Source organism: Hemitrygon akajei, chromosome 1, assembly GCF_048418815.1.
Source record: "Hemitrygon akajei chromosome 1, sHemAka1.3, whole genome shotgun sequence".
Classification (NCBI taxonomy): Eukaryota; Metazoa; Chordata; class Chondrichthyes; order Myliobatiformes; family Dasyatidae; genus Hemitrygon; species Hemitrygon akajei.
Genome location: NC_133124.1, coordinates 86579495 through 86604627, shown reverse-complemented (window position 1 = coordinate 86604627; position 25133 = coordinate 86579495). Strand labels below are relative to the sequence as shown.

At 38.3% G+C, this 25133-nt stretch overlaps 1 protein-coding gene across 3 annotated transcripts in view; it reads right to left on the bottom strand.

The window, feature by feature from the left end:
* ppp4r1 (protein phosphatase 4, regulatory subunit 1) overlaps positions 1–25133 on the bottom strand; it is a 68920-nt gene that overhangs the window by 18561 nt on the left and 25226 nt on the right. For all 3 annotated transcript variants that reach the window (XM_073047268.1, XM_073047249.1, XM_073047258.1), the window contains 6 exons: positions 24653–24811; positions 21692–21816; positions 16231–16790; positions 10209–10393; positions 8773–8874; positions 550–636 (listed from right to left, as the gene is read on the bottom strand). In XM_073047268.1, coding sequence (XP_072903369.1) covers positions 550–636; positions 8773–8874; positions 10209–10393; positions 16231–16790; positions 21692–21816; positions 24653–24811 — 1218 coding nt within the window. The remainder of the gene's footprint in view (positions 1–549; positions 637–8772; positions 8875–10208; positions 10394–16230; positions 16791–21691; positions 21817–24652; positions 24812–25133) is intronic.

Here is a 25133-nt window from a genome sequence, read left to right as displayed (position 1 = left end):
TTCCTTCTCTACCAAAACTATCGACTACTAGCTCAATCCTCTTGAATGCACTTTAAAAATTCCACCTCTGTAAGGCTTTTGACACTAAGACAATTGCAGCTAATTTTGGGCAAAAAAATCCTTCACCATAATACTATAAATTTTACAATTCTAATGATTTGCCAGCTCTTGATCTCCCAAAGGCTGTACGGAGGCCTACAGTAAACATGCAGTAAAAATGGTTCTTAATTTTTTGTTTTTAAGCTCCTCTAATATGCATTATTCAAAGTGATTTCTACAATATCCACCCTCATTATTACAGTGAAGGTTTCCATAATCACTACTACAATGCCACCTCCTTTTTCAATTCCTGCCGTGTAATTCAATTCCTATCATATAATTCAATATTACACATGTCAATACAGTCCCCATTTTTGGAAAGTAACAAATTACAACCTTTGAGGACGGCTATTTGGCTACTGTAAAATAGCCATCAAGTATGCTGGATGAATGAGTTCAAATCTTCTGCATTTTTACAATGAGAAATCCTTACCTGTGACTTTGAATTACCTGAATTTTAGATTTCTTATCATCATCAAAACTGCTTTGCCTTCTACATGAACTATCTTGGATGAACTGAAGTCTGCCTTCCAGATTCTGCAGAGAAGCAATACAGTGAGTGAATCCAGGTGAATTTGAAGATGCTGAACATATTAGCACAAAAGAATGAGACTACATTGGAGTCACAGAAATATCCAGCATAGAAAAATCCCTTTCAGCCCAACTCATCCACTTGGTTGTACTAATCCCATCTCTCAACCTCCGTGTCCACAGCTCTCTACATCTAAGTAATTCATGTGCTCATTTTGGACACAACTTAAAAGCTGTCAGTGACTTTGCTTCAACCACTTCCTTCAAAAATGCTCCAATAATCTTGACACTTTCGAGATGAAGCAAGTCCCCCACATATCCCCTCTGAATCTCTTTCTTGACCATATATTTATCTACCTATGCAGAGGTTTCCTGTAATCTTATTTATCTATAGCCCTCTATTTTATAAGACTCAATGTCCTGCCTTAAACTCCTTCACTCTAGGGAGAACATTCCTAGCTTCTGCAGCATAACTGAACTACTTCAGCTCAGGCAACATCCTGGCAAATCTTCGCTGGCTGCACAGTTGAGTTTTAATTGTGTCTAATGATCACTCAGATGACAGATTTCTCATGTCTCCAAGTAAATGTTCATGATTTTGCAAAGTGTTGGGTTCCAAAAGCTAAACACAGCACATGATTGTTAAACAAATGGATGCATTTTGAAAATGATCTTAAAAACCCGAATAAATGACATCCACTACGTTATATTAGAATAAAGCAATAGCTTTACTTGCAAGCAAGGGAGATTACAGATTGGTCTTAAATATGACAAGATTGGAATACATTTATAAAGATGTCATACTACAGTAACAGAGGCCCTGACAAGTCCAAAACCGGTATTATGTACAGGCTTGGTCTTATAACCTAGTAAAAGGAACTACTTGCAATAAAGAATCAAAGGCTAGTCTTGGGATAGCATGCTGGCTGTAAGTAGAGAGATTAGGTAGAATAGGCCTAACTTTTCTGCGGTTTGTAGAATAAGAAGTGACGTCTGAGACTAAACGTTCTAACCAGTGTTACGTACCCGTGACACGTGACAGTGGTACCCTTGTCACGTGACTGGGGTTGAAGTTATACTGGACATGAGGTAATGGTGGAGTGATGTCATTTTCCCGCCAGTAGAGGTCATGTGACAGGTTTTTTCTACAGGGTATAAAAGGGAGACCCACCCTGTCAGGTGGGGCAGTTCGTGGCAGGATTTGCCAAGATGACTTCATGTTACTGTGTGATTTAATGTGATGACGCAGTTTAGTTAAAAATGAAGTTTTATATAATGCCTAAAGTTTAAAAGGTCAGAGCCAACGGTTTCTTTGCTAATGGAGAGTGAAGAGAAGAATCGATTTTCGATGGATTGACTTCGACCTTGTGTGATCCTCATTCGGAAGGATTTCGTTTACTATTCTCATGATAGTCTCCGCTGGAAAAGCGGGAGATTGAGAATATTGTGGAAGGAAGGTCAGTCACTTTAAGTTGTTATATTTAATAAGATTCGACGTGGGAGTTCGACGCTGGGAATCGAAGGACATCGACGTGGAAGAGAATTTACATCGTTTTAAAAAGTCTCTCCTTTTAAAAGTACCGTGAGCTTTTGAACTGTCGGCATATCGTTTTAAAGTCTGTTTTCTTTCGGCATACCGTTTTAACGAACTGAGTTCTTTTCAATACCGCTTTAAAGACTGTTTGGGACTGCAACGCTATTAAGGACTGTTTGAGCAGCTGAGCTCGGATCATTGTTTGGGTTTGTTTACATTTGAAGGGGGTTTGTTATCAGTGTTTAATAAACGTGTTATTCGTTATAAAACCCTTTCGTCTAACTCATCTATAATTATTGTTGCCTGAATACGTAACATAAATATGGGGGCTACGTCCGGAATTGAATTTGTTTGAGTTTAATAAGCTTTTTGAATTTTGAATCGGTGTTTTGGTAACGGGGATTGCTCGATTCTTTTTGTTTGTTTGGCTTGTGAGTGGTATTCGGCAACGATGAATATTGATGAGTTTCTGGATTCGCCAGTCGCGGATTTGTTAGCGAAGGCGAAAAAAACTGAAGTCTCTGAACTTGCTAATCGGTTGCATCTTAAAGGGATTTTGCCAACTACATCAAAAGCTGTAATACAGAGAAAGATCGCATCACATTTTGTGGCTTCGGGTCATTTTGAAGAATCGATTTTAGAATCGTTTCCAATAAGTAATCTGGAGATGCAGTTGCAAATCGAACAAATGATGTTAGAAAGGTGTAAATTGGAAGCTGAGCAAAAGCAGAGAGATTTTGAATATGCAATGGCGAAATTAAGGTCTGTAGAACAGTCTGCTGATTCTAAAAAACCGTTTGTTGCTAGCCAAGAAATTAAGTTGGTCCCTCCATTTAGTGAAACAGAAGTGGAGAGATATTTTCAACATTTTGAAACTATTGCTCGGATGTCAGAGTGGCCGAAAGATAAATGGTCAGTGTTATTACAGAGTGTAATCAAAGGCAAGGCACGACACGTTTACACAGCTTTAACTGCTGCACAAGCATTAGATTATGATATTGTGAAAGAAAATATTCTCAAATCGTATGAATTGGTCCCAGAAGCGTACAGGGAAAGATTCAGGAGTTTGAAAAAGTCTGTGGAAAAGACTTATGTGGAATTTGCCTATGATAAAGCTATGTGTTTTGAGAGATGGGTTTCTTCTAAGAATGTAAATGAGGACTATGAGACATTGAGAGAGCTGATTTTAATGGAGGAATTTAAAAGAAGCATTCCTGTTGAAGTAAGGACCTACTTAAATGAGAGGGATACTGATAAATTGCAGGACTGTGCTAGATTAGCTGATGAGTATGTTTTAATCCATAAGAATAAATTTCCTCAGGGTAGAATTTTTAAGAGGAAAAATAATATGGAGACTCAAGGTAAATCAGAAATTAAATCAGAGGTTAATGAGAGAGGTAAGGAGGAAGGAAAACCTGTGAAGGAAAGACAGTTTGGTCTTATTTGTAACTATTGTAAGAAGCCTGGCCATGTAATAGCTAACTGTTTCAAATTGAAAAAGAAAGAGAAGGAAGCAGTTCCAGATGCTTGTGTGCAACATACTGAAGCACCTGTAAAGTTACAGGGTTTGGTAAACACAAATGAGGATTTGTTAGAGTCTGACAAAGTTAGAAAGGGATATGATCATTTTATAACTGAAGGGTTTGTATCCTTGAAAGAAGGATCTACTCTGGTGCCAATAAAGATTCTTAGGGATACTGGAGCTTCTCAATCACTGATGTTAGATAGTGTGTTGAAGTTTAATGAAGAGAGTGATACTGGTGAGGTGAATTACATAAGAGGTGTTGGAAGTGATTTTATGCCTGTACATTTACATGAAGTAAATTTAAAGTCAGGGTTAGTTACAGGATTTGTTAAAGTAGGATTACAGCATAGCTTACCTGTGAAGGGTATTTCTTTATTGTTAGGTAATGACTTGGCAGGTGGACAAGTTTTTCCTGAAGTGCATTTGACAATGGAGTCAGAGGAACCAGAGGTGAATTCTAACACAGATTCTTCTTGTGTTGTGACTAGAGCTATGGCTAAAAAAATTGATGTGCAGAATGAGGTTGTTACTCATGACTGTTCAACTCAGGATTTGAGTTTTGAGGATGTGTCAGAGACTTTCTTACCTTCGTTGTTTGAACAAGATTCTGGGAGTAAGTCTGACTATGAAGATTTATCTCTGTCTCGGAAGGAGATGATAGCAGAGCAGAATAGAGATCCTGAGATTGTAAAATTAAGGGAACAAGCTTTACTAGGTAGTGAAATTGAGAAGGTGTCAGTAGGATATTATTTGGAAAAAGGAGTGTTGATGAGGAAGTGGAGGTCGCCTACAATTCCTGCAAGTGAGGAATGGAATGTTGTTTATCAGGTGGTTGTTCCTAAAGTTTATCGGAATGAGATTTTGACTTTAGCTCATAGTGTGCCTTTAGGTGGACATCAAGGGGTAAGGAAAACTGTGGACAAGATTTTAAAACATTTTTACTGGCCTGGTTTAAGAAAAGATGTGGCGATGTTTTGTAAGACGTGCCATACTTGTCAAATTGTGGGTAAACCAAATCAGGTTACACCAGTAGCTCCATTACGACCTATTCCAGCATTCGGTGAACCGTTTTCTAAAGTTATTGTAGATTGTGTTGGTCCATTACCAAAGACAAAAACTGGTTATCAGTATTTGTTGACTATCATGTGTACTTCGTCTAGGTTTCCAGAGGCAGTACCACTTAGGAATATAAAAGCAAAAACTGTGACGAAGGCTCTTATAAAATTCTTTACTTATTTTGGATTGCCTAAGGAAATACAAACTGATCAAGGTAGTAATTTTATGTCTGGATTGTTTCAACAGATAGTTTATAAATTGGGAGCTAAGCAAATTACTTTGTCTGCATACCATCCAGAATCGCAAGGTGCCTTGGAGAGGTTTCATTCTACTCTCAAGAATATGATTAGGACATATTGTGTGGAGAATGAAAGTGACTGGGATGAGAGTATAAACTTACTTTTATTTGCAGTAAGGGAATCGGTACAGGAATCTTTAGGTTTTAGTCCATTTGAACTTGTGTTTGGGCATAGAGTTAGAGGACCTTTAGCTTTATTGAAGGAACAATGGATTAGTAAGGAAGTGCATACTAATTTGTTGGACTATGTTTTGAAATTTAAGGACAGGTTACATAAAGCTTGTAGCTTAGCCAAGGAAAATTTGAAGTTGGCTCAGGAGAAAATGAAAACTTGGTATGATAAGGAAGCTAGGATGAGGATGTTTAAGCCTGGAGATAAGGTGTTGGTTCTTTTCCCAGTGCAGACAAATCCTTTACAAGCTAGATTTCATGGACCTTATGAAATTGTGTCTAGAGTTAATGATGTGGATTATGTAATAAAAACTCCAGATCGTAGAAGGTCAACACAACTTTGCCACATAAATATGATTAAACCATATTTTGAGAAACAATCTGATACTGTGACTGTTGTGGTTAGTGAGAATGAGTTGGATTTAACTGGGAACATGATAGATGATTCATCTGACTTTCATTCTAAATCTAACATTGTTTCTGTTAGGTTACCTAATTCGATTATTTTGGAAAATATTGATGAGAAATTAGCACATTTACAGCTAGAGCAGAAACAACAGATGAAGGAATTGATTTTTAAGTATAAGGATTTGTTTCCAGATGTTCCGAGAAGGACTACTATAGCTTCACATGATGTAGATGTTGGAGATGCCAAACCTATTAAACAACATCCATATAGAATGAACATGGAAAAATGTGAACTTGCTGAGAAAGAAATTGAATACATGTTAGAGAATGATATTATTAGACATTCTAACTCGAATTGGAGTTCGCCATGTGTAATGGTGCCAAAACCTGATGGTAGTATTAGGTTTTGTACGGACTATAGGAAGGTGAATGCTGTAACGAAAACAGATGCATATCCAATTCCTAGAGTAGATGATTGTGTAGATAAAGTTGGAAAAGCAAAGTTCCTTACAAAGATTGATTTATTGAAAGGGTATTGGTGTGTTCCACTAACGGACAGAGGTAGAGAGATTTCTGCATTTGTAACTCCATCTGGGTTATATGAGTATAATGTTCTTCCATTTGGGATGAAGAATGCCCCAGGTACTTTTCAGAGGATGATTAATTCTGTGATTCAGGGTTTGAAAGATACTGATGCTTATATTGATGATTTAGTGACAGGAAATGATACTTGGGAAGCACACATTATTGCGGTGGAGAAATTGTTTGAAAAGCTTTCAAAAGCTAACTTGTCTATTAATTTAGCCAAGAGTGAATTTGGACATGCTACTGTGACTTACCTTGGTTATGTTGTGGGTCAAGGTAAGGTAGCTCCTGTTCAGGCAAAAGTTCAGGCAATTTTGGAAATTCCCACTCCGACGGGGAAAAAAACTCTCAGAAGGTTTTTGGGAATGGTAGGATATTATCGAAAATTTTGTAAGAATTTTGCTAATGTTGCCCTTCCATTAACTAACCTTCTGCAGAAGAATGTGAAGTTTGTGTGGACAGTGTTTTGTCAGGAAGCATTTGAAAAATTGAAAACAATGATATGTGAACAACCTGTGCTTAAGGCACCTGACTTTGAAAAACCTTTTTCATTAGCTGTAGATGCTAGTGATGAAGCTGCGGGAGCAGTATTGATGCAGAGGAATGAGGGTGATGAGGTTGATCATCCAGTAGCTTACTTTTCTAAGAAATTTAATAAGCATCAAAGAAACTATTCAACAATAGAGAAAGAATTGTTATCTCTTGTTTTAGCTTTGGAATATTTTGAGGTATATGTTGGTACAACTCAAAAACCACTTATTGTTTACACTGATCATAATCCGTTAGTTTTTCTGAGTAAGATGAAAAACAAAAACAGAAGATTGTTAAATTGGAGTTTGATGTTACAAGAGTACAATATTGTGATAACTCATATTAAAGGTAAAGATAATGTGGTTGCTGATTGTCTATCTCGATGTTGAATGTACAATGTTTTTTTTTGGAGTGGTTTTTTTTATTGTAACACTCCTACTGTATTGTATATTGTGTATGTTATATAATTTATACCTTTGTTTTTTTTTTGGGTTTTTTTTTGTAAGTAATTGTTAAAATTTTTGTTCTTGACAGACCAAAAATGTTTTTTTTGGAGGGAGGTGTTACGTACCCGTGACACGTGACAGTGGTACCCTTGTCACGTGACTGGGGTTGAAGTTATACTGGACATGAGGTAATGGTGGAGTGATGTCATTTTCCCGCCAGTAGAGGTCATGTGACAGGTTTTTTCTACAGGGTATAAAAGGGAGACCCACCCTGTCAGGTGGGGCAGTTCGTGGCAGGATTTGCCAAGATGACTTCATGTTACTGTGTGATTTAATGTGATGACGCAGTTTAGTTAAAAATGAAGTTTTATATAATGCCTAAAGTTTAAAAGGTCAGAGCCAACGGTTTCTTTGCTAATGGAGAGTGAAGAGAAGAATCGATTTTCGATGGATTGACTTCGACCTTGTGTGATCCTCATTCGGAAGGATTTCGTTTACTATTCTCATGATAGTCTCCGCTGGAAAAGCGGGAGATTGAGAATATTGTGGAAGGAAGGTCAGTCACTTTAAGTTGTTATATTTAATAAGATTCGACGTGGGAGTTCGACACTGGGAATCGAAGGACATCGACGTGGAAGAGAATTTACATCGTTTTAAAAAGTCTCTCCTTTTAAAAGTACCGTGAGCTTTTGAACTGTCGGCATATCGTTTTAAAGTCTGTTTTCTTTCGGCATACCGTTTTAACGAACTGAGTTCTTTTCAATACCGCTTTAAAGACTGTTTGGGACTGCAACGCTATTAAGGACTGTTTGAGCAGCTGAGCTCGGATCATTGTTTGGGTTTGTTTACATTTGAAGGGGGTTTGTTATCAGTGTTTAATAAACGTGTTATTCGTTATAAAACCCTTTCGTCTAACTCATCTATAATTATTGTTGCCTGAATACGTAACACCAGGCTCAACAGGGTGAATTTCCCCTGCCACAGCAATCTATAACTACAGAAGTCAGTCTCAGAATAAAGGAATAGACTGATTACTATAGAAAATATTACAGACTTCTTTAAAGGGTGATGAATCTTTGGTATTCTCTATTCTGCATGGTTGAAAAAGCTGAATAATTTTATTCAAAAAAAATCAATAGATTTCTGGATATTTATGAAATCAAGGGATATGCAGAGAGTGCTGGAAAGTGAAGATCTGGTCAAAAATTGGCCCAGATCATGACAAATGGCAGAGCAGATGCAGAGGGCCAAACATGGCCAAGAACAATAAGCTACATAATGCTTCAAGATAACTGAATGTTTGAGAATCAGGACTATTTTATCTGCTTGCAATACTGGCTTTCAACACTATACACCATGGGTTGGTGCAATTTCTCCTTACTTCAAAAAGTTCCAATTCAGAAAGGTGCTCAGAGAAGGAAATGCAAAAGTCACTGACAATCTGAAGTTCAGCAAAGTTGATAAAACGAAATGCCAGAATTGGTAACTAAATTTGTCAGGGCAGTAATTTACAAACCCTTGTTCTTTAATCACAATATTTAAGATTTTTCATGAAATTTTTGCATGCAAACTTTTTTCATAATCTCACCGTCTCGAAATAGGTGAATACACGATCATCTGGTACCATTGTTGAAAAGGGCGATGCATTCAGTGATTGGTTGACATGCATTGGATCACTAACACAATCTTCCTGGAAGTACAGGTGAACACAGATGTAGTTGATAAAACTAACTTAATTATTACTAAATTCAAGCACTGATATTGGCATATCCCAAATTAATAAATTATTTTGCAAAGGTGTGAAGTGAGAGCAGATTAGATATTATATATAAAACACTAACTTCATTCTAAAATTTTTAAAAAAAATATCTTACAATTTGCACAATATAGTTAGCTTTCAATAAAGCAGCTTCGTCCCAAATTATGAGTGACAAAATCGCAATTTCAGTAAGCTTAGATCACAATGTAGCAGTTCAACTGATCAAAGATATAAAAACACAAATTCTCTGGAGATGCTGCAAATCTTGAGCACACACAAAATGCTAGAGGAATTCAACAGGTCAAACAACATCTATGCAGAGGAATAAACAGTCAACGTTTTGGGCTAAGATCTTTCCTCAGAAATCAAAATGATTTTTGAACTAGTTGCTAAATCAGACTATTTGGTTCAAAAATGATGTATTGAGTACTGCATACAAAAATCAAGTATTCATAAGCACAAACACAGGACATAGTATTTATGACTGTGCAGCCATTGTTAAGTAAAACAAAATTTTATGTTCAGAATTAGGCTGATAAAGTGCTCCTAATATTGTAGTACTCTGACCAAAACTGGTTACAATTCCTGAGGTGTTTTCTGAGCAGAGCACCAAGGAAGATATTCAAGCACTGGAATTAGCTCAGTGGATGTCTCCAGGTATCACATAGTTCATTTACCAAGGACTGCTCTCCTTAAAATTAGCTTTAAAATGAAACCCTATGAAGTACCAATTTAACTAAAATGGACATGGATCAAAAGGAGTGAAGGGCAAACTTGGAGCTAAAGTCAAACAAGCTACAAAATAAAAAGAAGCAAAAAATGTCAGAAATACATAGTTATGATCTTGGTATAAGCACCATATCAGAATGTACATGGTGAACAGAGAATATGAAATTTAAAAAATGAACACTTGATGCTAGAGTATCAGTTGTCCATTTTCCATATTATCCTTATTACCTGAACTACCAGGCAGACCCTCATACCAATTAAAAGTTAAGTTTCTGGATGAAAATTGTGGTTGCTTCTGGGTGGATGATCGGAGAACACAGACCCCCATGCATACCTATCTAGTTGGAACTCTACATTTTCAAGTTGGATTTAATGTCATTTTACGTGAAAAAATTACTTTTAGTGTACTGTAAAATCAAATCAATAAACTACCAGATACTAATGGCAATTAACCTTTGGCCAATCACTAGATTTAGCCAACATGTCATTCATTTAAAAGAATGCCAAAGTCCAAACCTCCGTGATGGCTACCCTACCTCAACGATAGCTGAAATTTCAGCCGTTAAAGGCACATTGTCCTGGTCAATATTTGTGGTATCAACTGCAGCAGATTCTGTTTGTGACTGTGTCTGTGTCTGGTCAGACAGTGGCCCTACAGATTTTTCTTCCTTTAACTCAAGATTTGAAGCTTGCAGTGCAGCAGTTAGAACATCCACTTGTGCTGCAAAACAAAAAAAAAATCTCACTTTAATTTTGTAATCACTTCAGAACGATATCCTCCATTTTCAAAACAACCCTCATATTAATTTTACAATCAATAAGGTTACTTAAAAATTGGCAGTAAACAATTTCAAACATTTCAATATCATTGGGCAAGTGCATTAACCATTATGGAACCAAACTGAGATGCAGATCAGTTAATATTGTCTTGAATGACAATATACTTGAGGACAAATGACCTTTTTCCAAGAAAGCAAGCAGTTGATTTGGAAGTGTTCTCCAACAAGTTGTGAGCAAGTCTAAAAGGGCTAATTATGTGGCTTCTCTCAAAATTTTTCATATCAAAACACTGCCCACACAAAATAAGTACTTTCACCACTATCACCACCCCTCCATTCTCAACCCTACAACTTTTTTTTTTTAAAAAAGGCAACACTAGTGAATCTGCAGATGCTGGAAATAAATAAAAAACACAAAATACTGGCAGAACTCAGCAGGCCAGACATCATCTATGGGAGGAGGTAGTGACGATGTTTCGGGCCGAAACCCTTCATCAGGAGTAGTGACGACTTTTCGAGCCGAAACCCTTCATCTCCTGAAACGTTTCAGCCCAAAACGTCATCACTACCTCCTCCCATAGATGCGGTCTGGCCTGCTGAGTTCTGTCAGCATTTTGTGTTTTTTTAAAACTTTTTAAAAAATTTTGTCTCATCTGGAATTGGATTTTCAACATTCAATCTTAACTTTGTTGTGAACAATGTACATTTAATAAGTACTATTAATTAGTGCTATAGCACTTAAGGTTGCTATAGCTGGGGGTGGTAGTGGGGACAAGTTCCACTACCTATTAAATGCTCCCAATGGCATGCATCTCAAATGGCCTCTGACAACCAAATTCAGCTCCTAGCCTTCACATATTGCTTAGCTACTAAACCCACTGGAACTGTTTCTACTGACAGGAGAAGGGGCAAAGGCGGGTTAACGGTGCCTTAACACAGGCTGCTTTGAGCAGATAGGGTTTGTCAGCTGTGGTTGGCAGTTCAGAGTGTTACATACCCCATAACTGGGTCACTTACCAGCAAAGATAGAGAGGTCCGTCGAAGTCTGATGGTACTAATTTTAACAGTATTTATTGATAAACATACACAAAATAATATCAAAGCAAACATACAGATAATATACTTCATCAATACTAAATTTAAAAGCGCGGGTATAATAATAATCAATAAGAAATAGCTCTATCATTGAGTAGGGGATAATGTATTGTCCGATGGAAATATAAAAGTCACTTTAGTTCACTCAAGCTGTAGGCTGCAGCCTTTTTGGTTGGAGAGAAAGACGGAGGTTTAACTTGCCCATTCCTTTTATGACGTCAATCCTACAAGAGTCATTGGGGGACTGATTTCCCCTTCGAGGTTAACTAAAGCCGTGCTTCCGTGGCAAGACCCACCAATTCCGAGGCAAATGGAAAAGGACACACGTGGGCTGGTTCCACTGGCTTTCGCTGTTACAGGAGTTCTAGCATTTCTTCTGGTGCGTCTGAGGGAGCTGTTCCTCAGACCCTCTTTTATCCTGACTCACAGGGTCTCAGATGTCAATCAGGGTGGGATGATGCAATCCCTCTTCCAATCCCCCCCTCAGTTCATTGCCTGGGGGCTTCGATGCATCGTACAGGATTCAATACACAAGTCTGTCTCCAAGAGACAATAGCCGTTATCAATGGTTCCGCCTTTCGGAGGCCAGGACACATTCCAAACTCTTTGTGGATTCTGCATGTCTTTCTCTCATTTCCTGGGTCTCCTGACTCGAATCAATAGTGATCCTGCCATTCTCAAAAAGGAGGGTCCACAGGCGTAACAAGAGGAAAACTTTCATCTCAAACATCTGCTGCCTTGTGGCTATACCCCCTCATGAGGAAGACTTCGGAAATAAACCCTGAGAAAAAATTCGAAGCTGGAGTCCAGTACAGTGATTTCAAAACTGTTTGACAACTCTTGCAAGATGCCAAGACTGTATCAGCCTCTGTCAATTATTTGGATTCATCTGCTGGGTGGAGAGGGACAGCCTGCTCTCCATATGATACTGCCATGGCTTGCATATCACGTAGACAGTTGGGATGCAACATCCACGGTCGACCCCCAACCATTTGTTCACTTGAGTATTACAACAAGGGATTTTAATCAATTTAACTGAGAAATCTTTGTGAATCACTTGTTCCTTTTTCCACAGTAGAGTCCAAAAAACAGGAAAAACTGTCAAGCATGAAAACCAAAAAATTGAAAAGCTGAAATGTTAGCCCCTCTAAAGTATTCATCCACCTTTGCTCAGACCTCAAGATTGCTGTCCACTACAGCTGCTCAACTAACCTGGCACAGCTTGAAAAATTTTGCAAGGAGGAATGAGCAAATCTTGTTGAATCATGTGGTTCAAGTACTAAGCAAAGGGGGATTAATACAGGCAGTCTCCGGGTTACGTACGAGTTCCGTTCCTGAGTCCGTCTTTAAGTCGGATTTGTACGCAAGTCGGAACAAGTACATCCGGTATTATTTAGTGTCAGTTAGTCAAACGTTTGTCTTAGTATATATTTTACCTTTCTATGCATATAAAACACTTAAGAAATGTATGTATTCCAATAATTAAACCACTTCGTTGTTCAGTAATAATTGTAGCTTTCATCGGGGCAGGACCTTTCACATTCTCCATTATTCTCTCTTTATCCTTTAAAATTGTTCCAATTGTTGACCGACTGTAGCCTAACACTTTTCCAATGACCGATGGCGTTTCATCTCTTTCCAAACGCTTTATTTCCACTTTATTTTCAATCACAATCGCTTCCCATCAACAGAACAGAAACATTGCAGGTGGCAGGTCCCGAGGTCCACTGGGTCCTAAGGACCACCACACTGAATTCCCCAGGTTCAAAAGTCCACTGCACAGAGACAGGTTAAATGGGACAAGTGGGGGCTGTGCTGGGTTTGAGTATTTGATTCTCCACAATATTCCGTGTGGGAATTTAAAATGGCACAGGAGCGGTCTGTCACTGGATCAAACTCAGAAATCTCTGTTCTCCAGCCTGGCGCTGATCTCACTGTGCCACCAGCCGACTGGAACGGGCGGGGGGGGAGGAGGCAGGGTCAGGGTGAATCTTGCTAAGAAAAATTTAAGCCAAATGCAAAGTTACACACTCAACACAGTGTCAACAGCAACGACTTAAAATGGCGGATGGCATTGCAATCCAACTTAAAATGGTGGACGGCATTCTCCTTCCTCGGTTCGTAAGTACGAGTTGTCCGTAAGTCAGACGTTCGTAACTCGGGGACTACCTGTACTTTTCAACTGTTACATTTCGTTTCAGTTTTTCAATTATTTTGCTTTCCATGCTTTACAAATTTCTCTGTTTTTTGTTTGGGCTGTGAAAAAAAATCATGTGATTCACAAGAAAAATTCTCAGTTATATTGATCAAAATCCTTGGTTGTAATACTCATTTACATGAGCAAAGGGTTGTGGGTTGAATAAGTTTTCAAGATATATATATATATATATCTCTATCATACTCCGAGCTGAACAGTTCAATCCTCCTTGTCCTTGCAGCTCTACATTAGATTCTCCCAATCACAGTTTAAAATCTTAATTCATCTTTGGTCTTGTCATACTCCACCTCTGTCCATCTCCAAATTCAGGCCCTATAAAATGGCTCTTATCTTTCATCACATCAGAAACATTTCCTTTGGAAATGGTTCCTTATAAATCTCTAACATCTATTATACAAAAAAGTTGAAACAAGCTTTTTGTGATAGTCCTTTCTCAACTTAGCGAAACACCTTGGAGTATGGTTCATAAAACTGAAAGGCAAATTTTAATTGGCAAGTTCTCTTCTGAAAGAAAACCGCCACAATAATATTTTTTTCTTCACATTTACCTACAGGAGTATGGGCAGGCATAGCTGGCAAGGAAAGCATTTACTGAACTTGCCTAATTATCTCTGTGTGGCAACCCAATTACTAGCACACTCGAACCGGCTGACAATTAGCCAGCGTGCAGGCACAAAGGCTAGGTCCGGAACAAAGGGAGAAAGCCTGAGGCGGTGTCAGTACGTGCCTCTCGAGGCATCCGGCGGGGGAGGGAGGCTTTAAAGCAAGACTGTGAAGTTGGAATAAACTTTATCTTTGACTGCAGTTTACCGACTCCGTGTCGTTATTTTAGCGCTGCGTGTAGCACACCGCTACATCTGTACACTATCAGAGTGATATCCCATTAAATTTTATATTTGGATTGCCACCTTCTGATTTATGCCCAAGAGAAGGATCCTGCAATGTTACTCAATCCTAAAATCATTTGTATAGGATCTCCATAACCAGTTCTGAACAAAAGACCAAGTTCTGCAACTTTAACACATTCCACAATATTATTACTGGAAAACTAAAAAATATAGCAATAGATGCCCAGATCAGGATAGTTTGCACAGTGGACACAGTGACAATTCCAACAGCTATTTTATACACACCCTTCACTTAGGTTAAAGTCAAGTTTGGGATATGTTGAAGGTCGCTCAGTGAGTTGTTGCAGTACATTCTGTAAATAGTATACACCACAATCATAAAAATGGTGGTGCATATTTAGATTAATCAATGAGGTGCAAATCAAGCAGGTTGCTCAACTCTGGATGCTGTCCAATTGTGTGTTGTAGCTACACACAGGCAACTGGCAAACATTCCATTATACACTTAGCTCCTGCCATGTAAATTATATTAACTATGACTTTCATCACATTGCTGTTAGAGCGGTGGTTGGCAAAACTGATTTGTCCTGTGTTATAAGGATACCAAATACTTGGATGGTGTTCCACATTTTCAGGTAGGCAGCAATTTTATAAATTGTATAGGAAGACAAGGTGTTCATTCACATAAAACTGAAAGCAAGAAGACATTTCTAAGTCCTTGCACACTCCTTGTATTCTTGTTGACCTTAGCACATGGTTCAATGTACAAATTTAAATCGCGTGATTTGAAGATACCTTTCCTAACTGCAATACAATATATGAAATTAAGCATAGCACATATTATCATATTTTCTCATTTAGCGCATGCTCATAACCACTTTGACCAACATTTCAGTAGGCTTGGATGTGCTACTTGCAGTAATTTCCCTCTTCACTGGATTCTTTGTTGAGAAGGGAAAGCTACTCTTAATTCACCCGATAAAATCCTTTCAGCACCCAGATCCCAGAACCTTCTCATCTTAAAGGAACCAAAGCTTACTCAGTTCAACTCAATCCCATCCTTTCAAAGTTTCATCTCAAACACTTGGTCAAAACACATTTCAAATGCTGCCTTCTTTGCATAATGCAACATTCCTTCTTGCTTTTACATTTTCAGATGTAAAGTAGTGCAACATTCTTTTGACCATTCAGCATCTGTTTTGATTTTCATGACCATCTTTTACAACCATTATTAATTTATCTGCACTGGCACTGCTAGTGAAATTAAACTACCAATTCTCATTCAGTGTATGTTATCATATACATTGATGTTGTTCGTTAGATATGAAGAACCATGCAGTTCAAATCAGTCTTCATCTGCTTCTGAAGTCTCCATCTCAAGACAATAATGAAATAATCAAGATAGAAGAATTGTTGCACAATCTTAAGGTGTGCTTGAAGGGCAAATTGTTAAAATTGATTCCCAGTTTACCTTTCAGATGGGCACAAAACATTCCATAGCATTAGGCAAAATGCATGGCCAACTGTAAAAAAGTGGTACAATGAGCCAAGTCATTAAAGATTCTCCTGGATCCTGCCCATGACCTTAGGTATAACCACAAAAATAAGTAAACTGTACCTTTTACATCTGGGTCATCTACGTGTGGTTCCAAGTTTTCCAACATTTCTTCCAGTTCTTTTCTGGTAGCTGTGCTAAAGCTTGAACAGTTCAATGGTGCTTCAGCTTGTATTGGATCTTTGCTTTCTTGCTTATCTGGACATTTCAGTGGCTCCAGTTCCAAATCAAGGTCTATGGTAGGTATAGGAGTCCTCCAGTAATGGAATGAGTTGTACATTTCCTCTAGAATGCCAGTCTTTTCCCTACTGGACCAAGATTCTTGTGTAGATTCTGCTGAATTTGTGCAGCATGAGTTTGGCAGACAACTTCCATTGAAAACTATGTTTGTGTCAGTTGGTTGATGTTTAGTGCATATACTTGAATCGGATGACTGCAGTGATACCGCCTGGACTTGACTGAAATCACTTCTACATTCTTTGTTGCCGTCTTGCTCACCCTTCAGCGAGAGTTCAGCATCATTCATTGATTCTACAGTGCCGCAGCCTGTAGTTTGTTGTTCCGTTTCAACAAGTTCCGTGACTTCACCTGTAACTTTTTCTGGTTCTGTAGCACATTTTGAACTATGAACAAACAAACACATTTCACAAGTAGCAGCTAATAAGTCAAATATGCACACTGTTTCAGTGCTTAGACCCCTTCCTGACAAAGCAATGTACCACATCCACAAAATCTTAACCTTTCCGGTTATAGCTAGTTGAGAAGCATTAATAATAAAAATCTTATTCTCTACACAAAGGCCTTATAGACTTCAAAGATCACTTAAATGCTGACAGCCCACACTATATCATAATCTGATACAAAAGTATTTTCCGTTTCAGAACTTAAATTGGTCATTAAAGATATGCTCACTAAGTTTCCTTTAGAATGAGTATTACAGATATGACACATTTGTGACTGGCATGCATTTTCTTATGGTTTATCTTCCTCCAAATTTCAAGTAATCTATGATTTTACATTTAAGGTTCAATTTATTAAAACAATGACACATTTCATGCATTAGCTTTGCTTCTTGCTGCAAAGCCTACTCTGCTTAATCAACTAAATAGGGTTCTGAATTCTAATTCTCAATGGTTCATACAATAGAGATATGATTCAAATGTTTAATAATTTGAAAGCTGCACTGCTTCAGTTTGAGAAAGGTAGGCAATTTGACCTATGTGCTCATATAACATTGCATATTTCTTTGCTGGTAACAGAAAGGTTTGCGATCAATGAGTGCAACGTACATTTTCACACTTGATTTTATTAGGATAAAGCCTGTGTCTAGTAATGAGGTGATCATTAAGAGCATATTTCCTTTGTTTTAAGTTCAATTTTCAGCTTAATAAAGCTCAAAACCTTCCTGGTATCTCTAACACTCATCCATTAGCGATAATCAATTCCCACTTTCTCAATGCCTCAAACTTAAACTTATTTAAAATCTTTTATCACACTAACATTTTCTTTCAAATAATTTTGCACAGCTGAATTCCTTTTCTCTCTCCCCACAACTGACAATCATTTAGATCAGATGCTATGGAATTTCTTCCCTAAATTTCTCTACCTCCCTCTTCCATTTAAGATAACCATTTAAAAAAACATTTTGATCAAATTTTTAAATCAACTCTTCCAAACTAATCCATAAATTTTATTAAGCCAACAAAATGCATTGTTTGCAATTAAAAATCCCATATACAGTGGATTATGGTTAATTGGGACACATAGGGCCAAAATGAACTGGGTCCAATTAAGCGGCTGCCCTAATTAGTGGAAGTTCTGTGAAAATAGTTATAAAAATAGGTATAAAAAAGACAAACTACTGTTCAACTGACTAACAAATTATGTATTTAAATGATATATAGAACAAATAAAAACTACCAATACTATTGAAGTATTATAAAACTATGTATTAGTTCCTATAGTTATTGACAGAGGAATTCATCCAGTGTACGCTACCATGTATGGGGTGTCCTGGGAGGGGGTAGCACCTCTGTTGAAGGGGCTTATCATGTCCATTCACCTTTGGTCCCCGCTGGACACCAAGCTCTCACATATAAAATTAAACTCCAAGTAGCTGTTTGCAAGCAAGTGGTCAACCACCGGTACACCGCTCCAACAGACATCTAAACCAAGCATGGGAAGCCAGCAGGCTTCATACCCCGATGAAAAAGGGGCATGACTGTCCTAGTATCTAAAGTCAGCTCCAGTGGATCAAACAGTCAGGAAGGTGGTTCTGCAATGCTTTGTGCAGAGGGAAGGGCATGATAAGGCACAGAAGTTATCATGGATATCCACTGCAACCAAGTAAGACCTCAGTTCGTGACGTCTACTTGTACCATTGGACCTAGACTTCCGAAGTTGAGAGTGGAACTGTCCCAATGCAATGGCTTTTCCACTTTAAAAAAAAACTCCCCTGCACAGGGTTTCACTGACATCACCAGATACAATGGACAACCTATACACTGCCCTGTTCCTTTGATTGACGTAAATCAAAATAACATGGTAGATGGGACGGATTTCAGTTCACTGTTCTGTGACCTTTTGTCATCTCTGTGCTGAACTGAGGATTTGGCCTACAATTAATCTGTTCGTGAATTGGCTGCAGCAATGACTAGCTTCTAGACTATGGACACACATTCATGAATTTCAGTTCTAAATGTTATTAGTTTACTTTTATTGTTTGCATATTTTTCCTGCACACTGGGTGTCTGATGGCTTCTTTTTAAATGTGTTCTATTGTTTTTCTTATTTATGGCTGCCTGCAAGGAGACAAATCTTAAGGTTGTATATAGTATACATAATTTGAACTCTTGAACTTTAAAATGAACAAAATTAGTGCAGACACCCAAATCAGATAATGGACTGCCTTCATACAATGCTTTCAATGACTGCATTCTTCAAATCTTCATTTTCATTGTAACATTCAAGATGATTGTCAATTACTTCAAATTCTTCTAGTTGCTAACTTGTTAAACTAGTGAGATAATTTCAATTTCACTCCCAGCATTTTCTGGCATTTCCATTCCTGAATGCTTGAAACCACAGTGAGCAAAACAGTTTTGAATTGTCTTACTGCTTATTTCTTGCCAGTCACTGCTTTTTGAAATACACAAATCTGACACTTTTTGAAAAAAACTGTTCTAAGTATGGTGTTGTGTCTAGCAGCCACACAAGTTCATGTGACTGATGCTAGTTAGAAACAGTTCAGCAAGTCTCCTGTTCAAATTAAGTATCATAATGTCCCAAATAAATAAGGGAATTCCTGATACTTTCGATTAGATTTTGTTCTTTAAGAGTTGTCCCAAATAAGCAGAAGCCTGATTCACTGATGGACCATTTCACTGTAATCCACTGTACATGCAAACTAATCTTTAGAATGGTTTGAATTCTGCAGATGCTGCCTATCTGTAAGTCTCTCTGCTTAGGCTCATTTAGAAGATCCTACAGTGTTGCTTACAGGTATAAAGTGGTTTTCCCCCACCGATGCCAATTTTGATTATTCACCTACAAGATAAAATCTGCAGATGTTGGAAATCTGAGCAAAACACAAAATGCTACAGGAATTCAGCAGGTCAGGCAACATTTATGGGAAAAAGTACAGCCGACGTTTTGAGCCGAAACCTTTTGGCAGCACCGGAGAAAAAAAGCTGGAGCAGATTTGAAAGGTGTGGGGAGGGGAGAGAGAAACACCAGGCGACAGGTGAAACTTGGAGGGATGAAGCAAAAAGCTAGGAAACTGGTGAGTCAGGAGGCCATGGAAGAAAAAAAAGGGGGGTGGGAGAGAAAACACCAGAGGGAGATGATGGGCGGGCAAGGAGATAACATGAAAGAGGGACAAGGGAACGGGAAATAGAGAAGCGGGGGGTGGGATAGGAGGCATTACTGGAAGTTTGAGAAATCAATACTCATGCCAAATGAAATACGTGTGGTTCCTCCAACCCCCGTGTGGCCTTATCCCATCAGTGGAGGAGGCCATAGACTGGCATATTGGAATGGCAATGGGAATGGGAATAGAATTAAAATGTGTGGCCACTGGGAGATCCTGCTTGCTCTGGCGGACAGACCACAGATGCTCAGCAAAGTGGTCTCCCAATCTACTTTGGGTGTTGCTGATATACAAGAGGTCACACTAGGAGCACCGAACACAGTAAATGACCCCAACAGACTCACAGGTGAAGTGACGCCTGCCCTGGAAGGACTGTTTGGGGCCTGAATGGCAGTGAGGGAGAAGGTGTAGGGGCAGGCATAGCACTTGTTCCATTTGTAAGAATGAGTGCCATGAGGGATATCAGTGGGGAGGGACTAATGGACAAGGGAGTCATGTAGGGAGTGACCCCTAGGAAAGCAGAAAGTGGGAGGGGAGGGGAGGGAAAGATGTGTTTGGTGGTGGAATGCAGTTGGAGGTGGTGGAAGTTTCGGAGAATTATGTGCTGGATGTGGAGGCTGGTGGGGTGGTAGGTGAGGACAAGAGGAATCCTATCCCTGGTAGGGTGGCGATAGGTTGGGGTAAGAGCAGGCATGCGTGAAATGGAAGAGATGCGGTTGATGGCAGCATTGATGTAGAGGAAGGGAAACCCTTTCTTTGAAAAAGGACATCTTCTTCGTTCTAGAATGAAAAGCCTCAGCCCGATTATTCACCTTGTCATGTAAGACTGTATTCTGAACTGTTATATTCATCTTCAAATTACTAATTGCCTTTCCACAATAAAAGATCAGGAATATCAAGGATCAAAAGGTAATGTAAATTCATTTCTTTAAAAAAAATAATTCATAACTATTTATGCAATTCCAATGTGAGTCCTTGTAATGCCTTTTATGATAAATTTACCTATTTTCTAAGTAAATTCATAATGATAGTTATGAATGTTCTTTGAATACAATGTCAATTAATATGGAAGTACTATCTGATGCAGAAAAACTTAAACTTTCTACATTCCTCATTTCAAATGATTACACAAATAGCTTTACCATTACAAACCCAGCACTATAAATTTACGTTACTTAATCTATTTTGCATCAAGATGCTATAATCAGAATCATTGTTACCATACAGATTATAGAATGCTTGTTCTTAATAAGAAAGGGTAAATTCAAGGTGAGTTGCTTACATTGTTTTTTCTACACTAGATGGCATTTTGATTTTAAAAAAAGTGCTCATTGCAAACAATTCTTATGTCTGCATTAACATCACTGAGGAACATGTCAGTATCAATGAAATTAATCCCTAGATACAGCAAGGTAACTAAACAACTTACTTGATTAGGACACCAATGGACTGAATTAATAAACCAGGAAACAAACTCAAATCTCACAGTATATGCAGCTGCTGGGTTGAATCATGTTAAACCTCACCAACTCACTTTGGTGGTTTACGAAAGGAACTTGCTCTGAATTAATGTAGGGGACCAGTAAATGGTTCAGGGAATCTCGGGATCTGTATATACTATACCAGGTAAATTTAGCTACTTATTTTACAGCTCACCTGTCATTCTTTTTTGTCCCTTCGCTCTTCGATACATCTTCCTCTTTGAAGTAATGACCAGTAGCAGAAGAATTTGCAAAGGTTGAGATAAAAGGGCCTAATGACTGGAAGGCAGCCTGACGAACCTGTGAGCATCAGACCACAAGATTAAACATTATCCTAAATATATCTCCCATCACAATCTGCTATATGGCTGGAGAAATACAATTACTTCCCAGTATCCACTTGAAATAGCTGGCATTCACATCATTCAGTAGTTTTACATATTAAGTAATAGACTGAGAGATGCACAGCACATGTTCAATTATTTATGAGTGTAGGCAGTTTCAGTACTGACTGTTAAACTGACAAATATTGAAACCTGAGAAATTATTGATTGATGTCCCATATTTTTGGATGCAGTTAGAAGGTAAAGAGGCATCTAGCAATGATCCTTAAAACCAGGTGATGTGGCAGTTTGTGGCAGTTTTGGCTAGCAATATTTAGTATGATTGTGCTCTGTTCACCAACTGTTAAATTAATGATAGCTATTGTTAGCAGAATTTCAGATGAGGAGGCACACAGGAGTGAATAGATCAACCAGTTGAGTGGTGTCATAACAACCTCGTGCTCAACGTCAGTAAGACCAAGGAATTCATTGTGAACTTCAGGAAGGGAAAGTCGAGGGAACACATGCCTGTCCTCATCAATGGATCAGCAGTGGAAAGAGTGAGCAGTTTCAAGTTCCTGGGTGTCAACGTCTCTGAAGATCTACACTAGGCCCAAAGTTTTGACACAGTTACGAAGGCGGCACTACATTAAGAATTTGAGGTATGTCGGAGACTTGATATGTCATCAAAGACTATTACATTTCTGAAGATGTACGGTGGAGAGCAATTGTAAATGGTTGCATCACCATCTTGTATGGAGGAGGCCACTGCACAGGATCGGAAAGATCCGCAGGAAGTTGCAAACTCAGCCAGCTAACACGGGCACTAGCCTCCCAGTACTGAGGACATCTTCAAAAGACAATGCCTCAAAAAAAGTTGCATCTATCTTTAAAGGACCCCCCCCCCCCCCCATTAACCCAGGACATGCCCTTTTCTTGTTGCTACCATCATGGAAGTGCTACAGGAGCCTGAAGACACACTCAACGTTTTATGAACACCTTATTCCCCTCCATTACCAGATTTCTGAATGGACAATAAACCCATGCACACCACCACACTTCCTTCCCACCTTTTCTTTGGTCTCTTATTGCACTACTTATATTTTTTTTTACAGCTATTTCTTATTGTAATTTATTGTTTATTATGTATTGCACTGTACTGGTGTCACAAAATAACAAATTTCAAATGCCAGTGTTATTAAGCCTGATTCTGATCCATGAACACTCTTTCAAAAGACTCTTGAAATCACAAAAAGACATCCCTCATTTTCATTAGACTGCTGCTTAAAACCTTTCATCAAGCTTTGAGATCATCTGAAGAGGAAAATATGGGGGGGAAAGGAAGAGATCAAATTGACTTCCACCACTTGTCTGTTCACTCTGGGGAAATGGATGAAAACATCGGGGATTAGGAAACTATGCAGTCAGATATTAAAACTCCTGACACAAACAAGAGAAAACCTGCAAATGCTGGATATCCAAGCAACATACACAAAATGTGGAGGAACTCAGCAGGCCAGGCAGCACCTATGGAAAAAAGTAGTCTACGTTTCAGGCTGTGACCTGCTGGAGGGTCTTGGCCTGAAACGTCAACTGTATTTTTTTTTCCATAGATACTACCTGGCCTGCTGAGTTCCTTCAGCATTTTATGTATTGATTAAAATTCCTTAGGAATAGGTGGATATAGGGATTGGTAACAGAGTAAAAAGCAAATATTTAGAGGCAATTTTACTTAATGGAAACTGGGTGCCCCATGAGTATCAGCCACTCAAGCTGGTGACTCACTACAACCTCGAAGGACAATTGCAGACAAAAAGCAAAATGCTGGACTTGCTAGCATGAATTAGTTAAAACAATGAATTAACAATGTATAATTAGCTATTGAAAGGTATTAAGAAAAATAACATCAAAATTGTTGTTTATTGCTCAAACTGACTGCATTATTTTTCTTCTGCGTTTGCTCAACAAATACACACGCTAATTTTTTTAAAAAAAGATAAGCCATCTTTGGCCTTAAATCCTCATTATCTAATCTACTTCTACGTTGGTGCACAGTGGACCAGACTTTTGAAACTTTGTACGCTTATAGCTGGTTAGTTTAAGCAAAAACTGTTCTTGCCTTATTCACTTCTAATTTCCCCACATAATTTTTGTTGTCACTGAAACTTTACCTTATCAAATATATACATCTGCATCTGATTACTGGCATCTCCTCTCACTGTTCCACCCCGAACACTTGTCAACAGTTCAGTGGAAACGGACAGAACTCTATTACAGGACATGTCCAACACTGCTGCACACAGGAAGGATGAGACACAGCAATTTTCCTATTTGTACTTCCACAGACAGCTGTATTTACAAGGAAAATACACCTTAAAAACTTGGACACTGAATTAACACTACATCCTGATAGGAAGCAGGAGTCAAGGCTAAAGGAAGACACATAAGCCAGGTCAACCTTTAGGTAATCAGTAGGCCACTTAGGAGATGTTTCCACAATGATGAATTTGGAACAGTTTGGTGATAAGAGAGGTTTGGAGTGTTATAATATCTTTTAAAATAAAATGAACCTAAATCATCTGGAACATGGAAGGAAGGAATTATGAAAGCTTTCTGATGACAATTGGAAACTCAAACCCAGCCCTACGCCATCTCTAAAAAATAAATATTAAAAATCTCAAACAGACCAATGGAATTCATTGAACAAAATGATGACAAAGGAGACAAGTACAGCAAAACAAATGAGGTTACTTCATTCCTTACCCACTAAAGATTTAGAATTTTTTAAAAAAAAAACTTTTTAAACAACTTACCCAACGTGAAGGGTCACTGATCAGATTGATGAAGAGCGAAGATAGCTTTGTTCTACGAACTTCCTGAGAGGTTGCACAAGAAACACCCATAAAGCATTCAGCACATGCTTTCCGCACTCCCCATACATTATCAGAGCATAGCTGGAAGAACCTGGGTAACTACAAAGAAAAACCCAAAAAATATTCTTTTCAATTATAGTTGCCAGAACATTTTAGGTGGTAACATTCAAGGAACGCAATTCACAGATACTGGGTTACAGCTACACAGAAGTATTCATTTTAAAGTCAAACTCCAAGTTTCCAAAAACAGAACCAAGCACAATTCAAACTAAAATTAAAATATTGTCAAAGCCTTAGTAGTAAATAAGTGGGAATTCCTAAGTTTTATGGAGCAAGATGTCCCACAGCAGTGTGTGAGTGGCAGGAACAAGAGAAGGTCAAAATAATCCAAGGTTTAAAAATTAGCTTTGTGCAAGGTTCA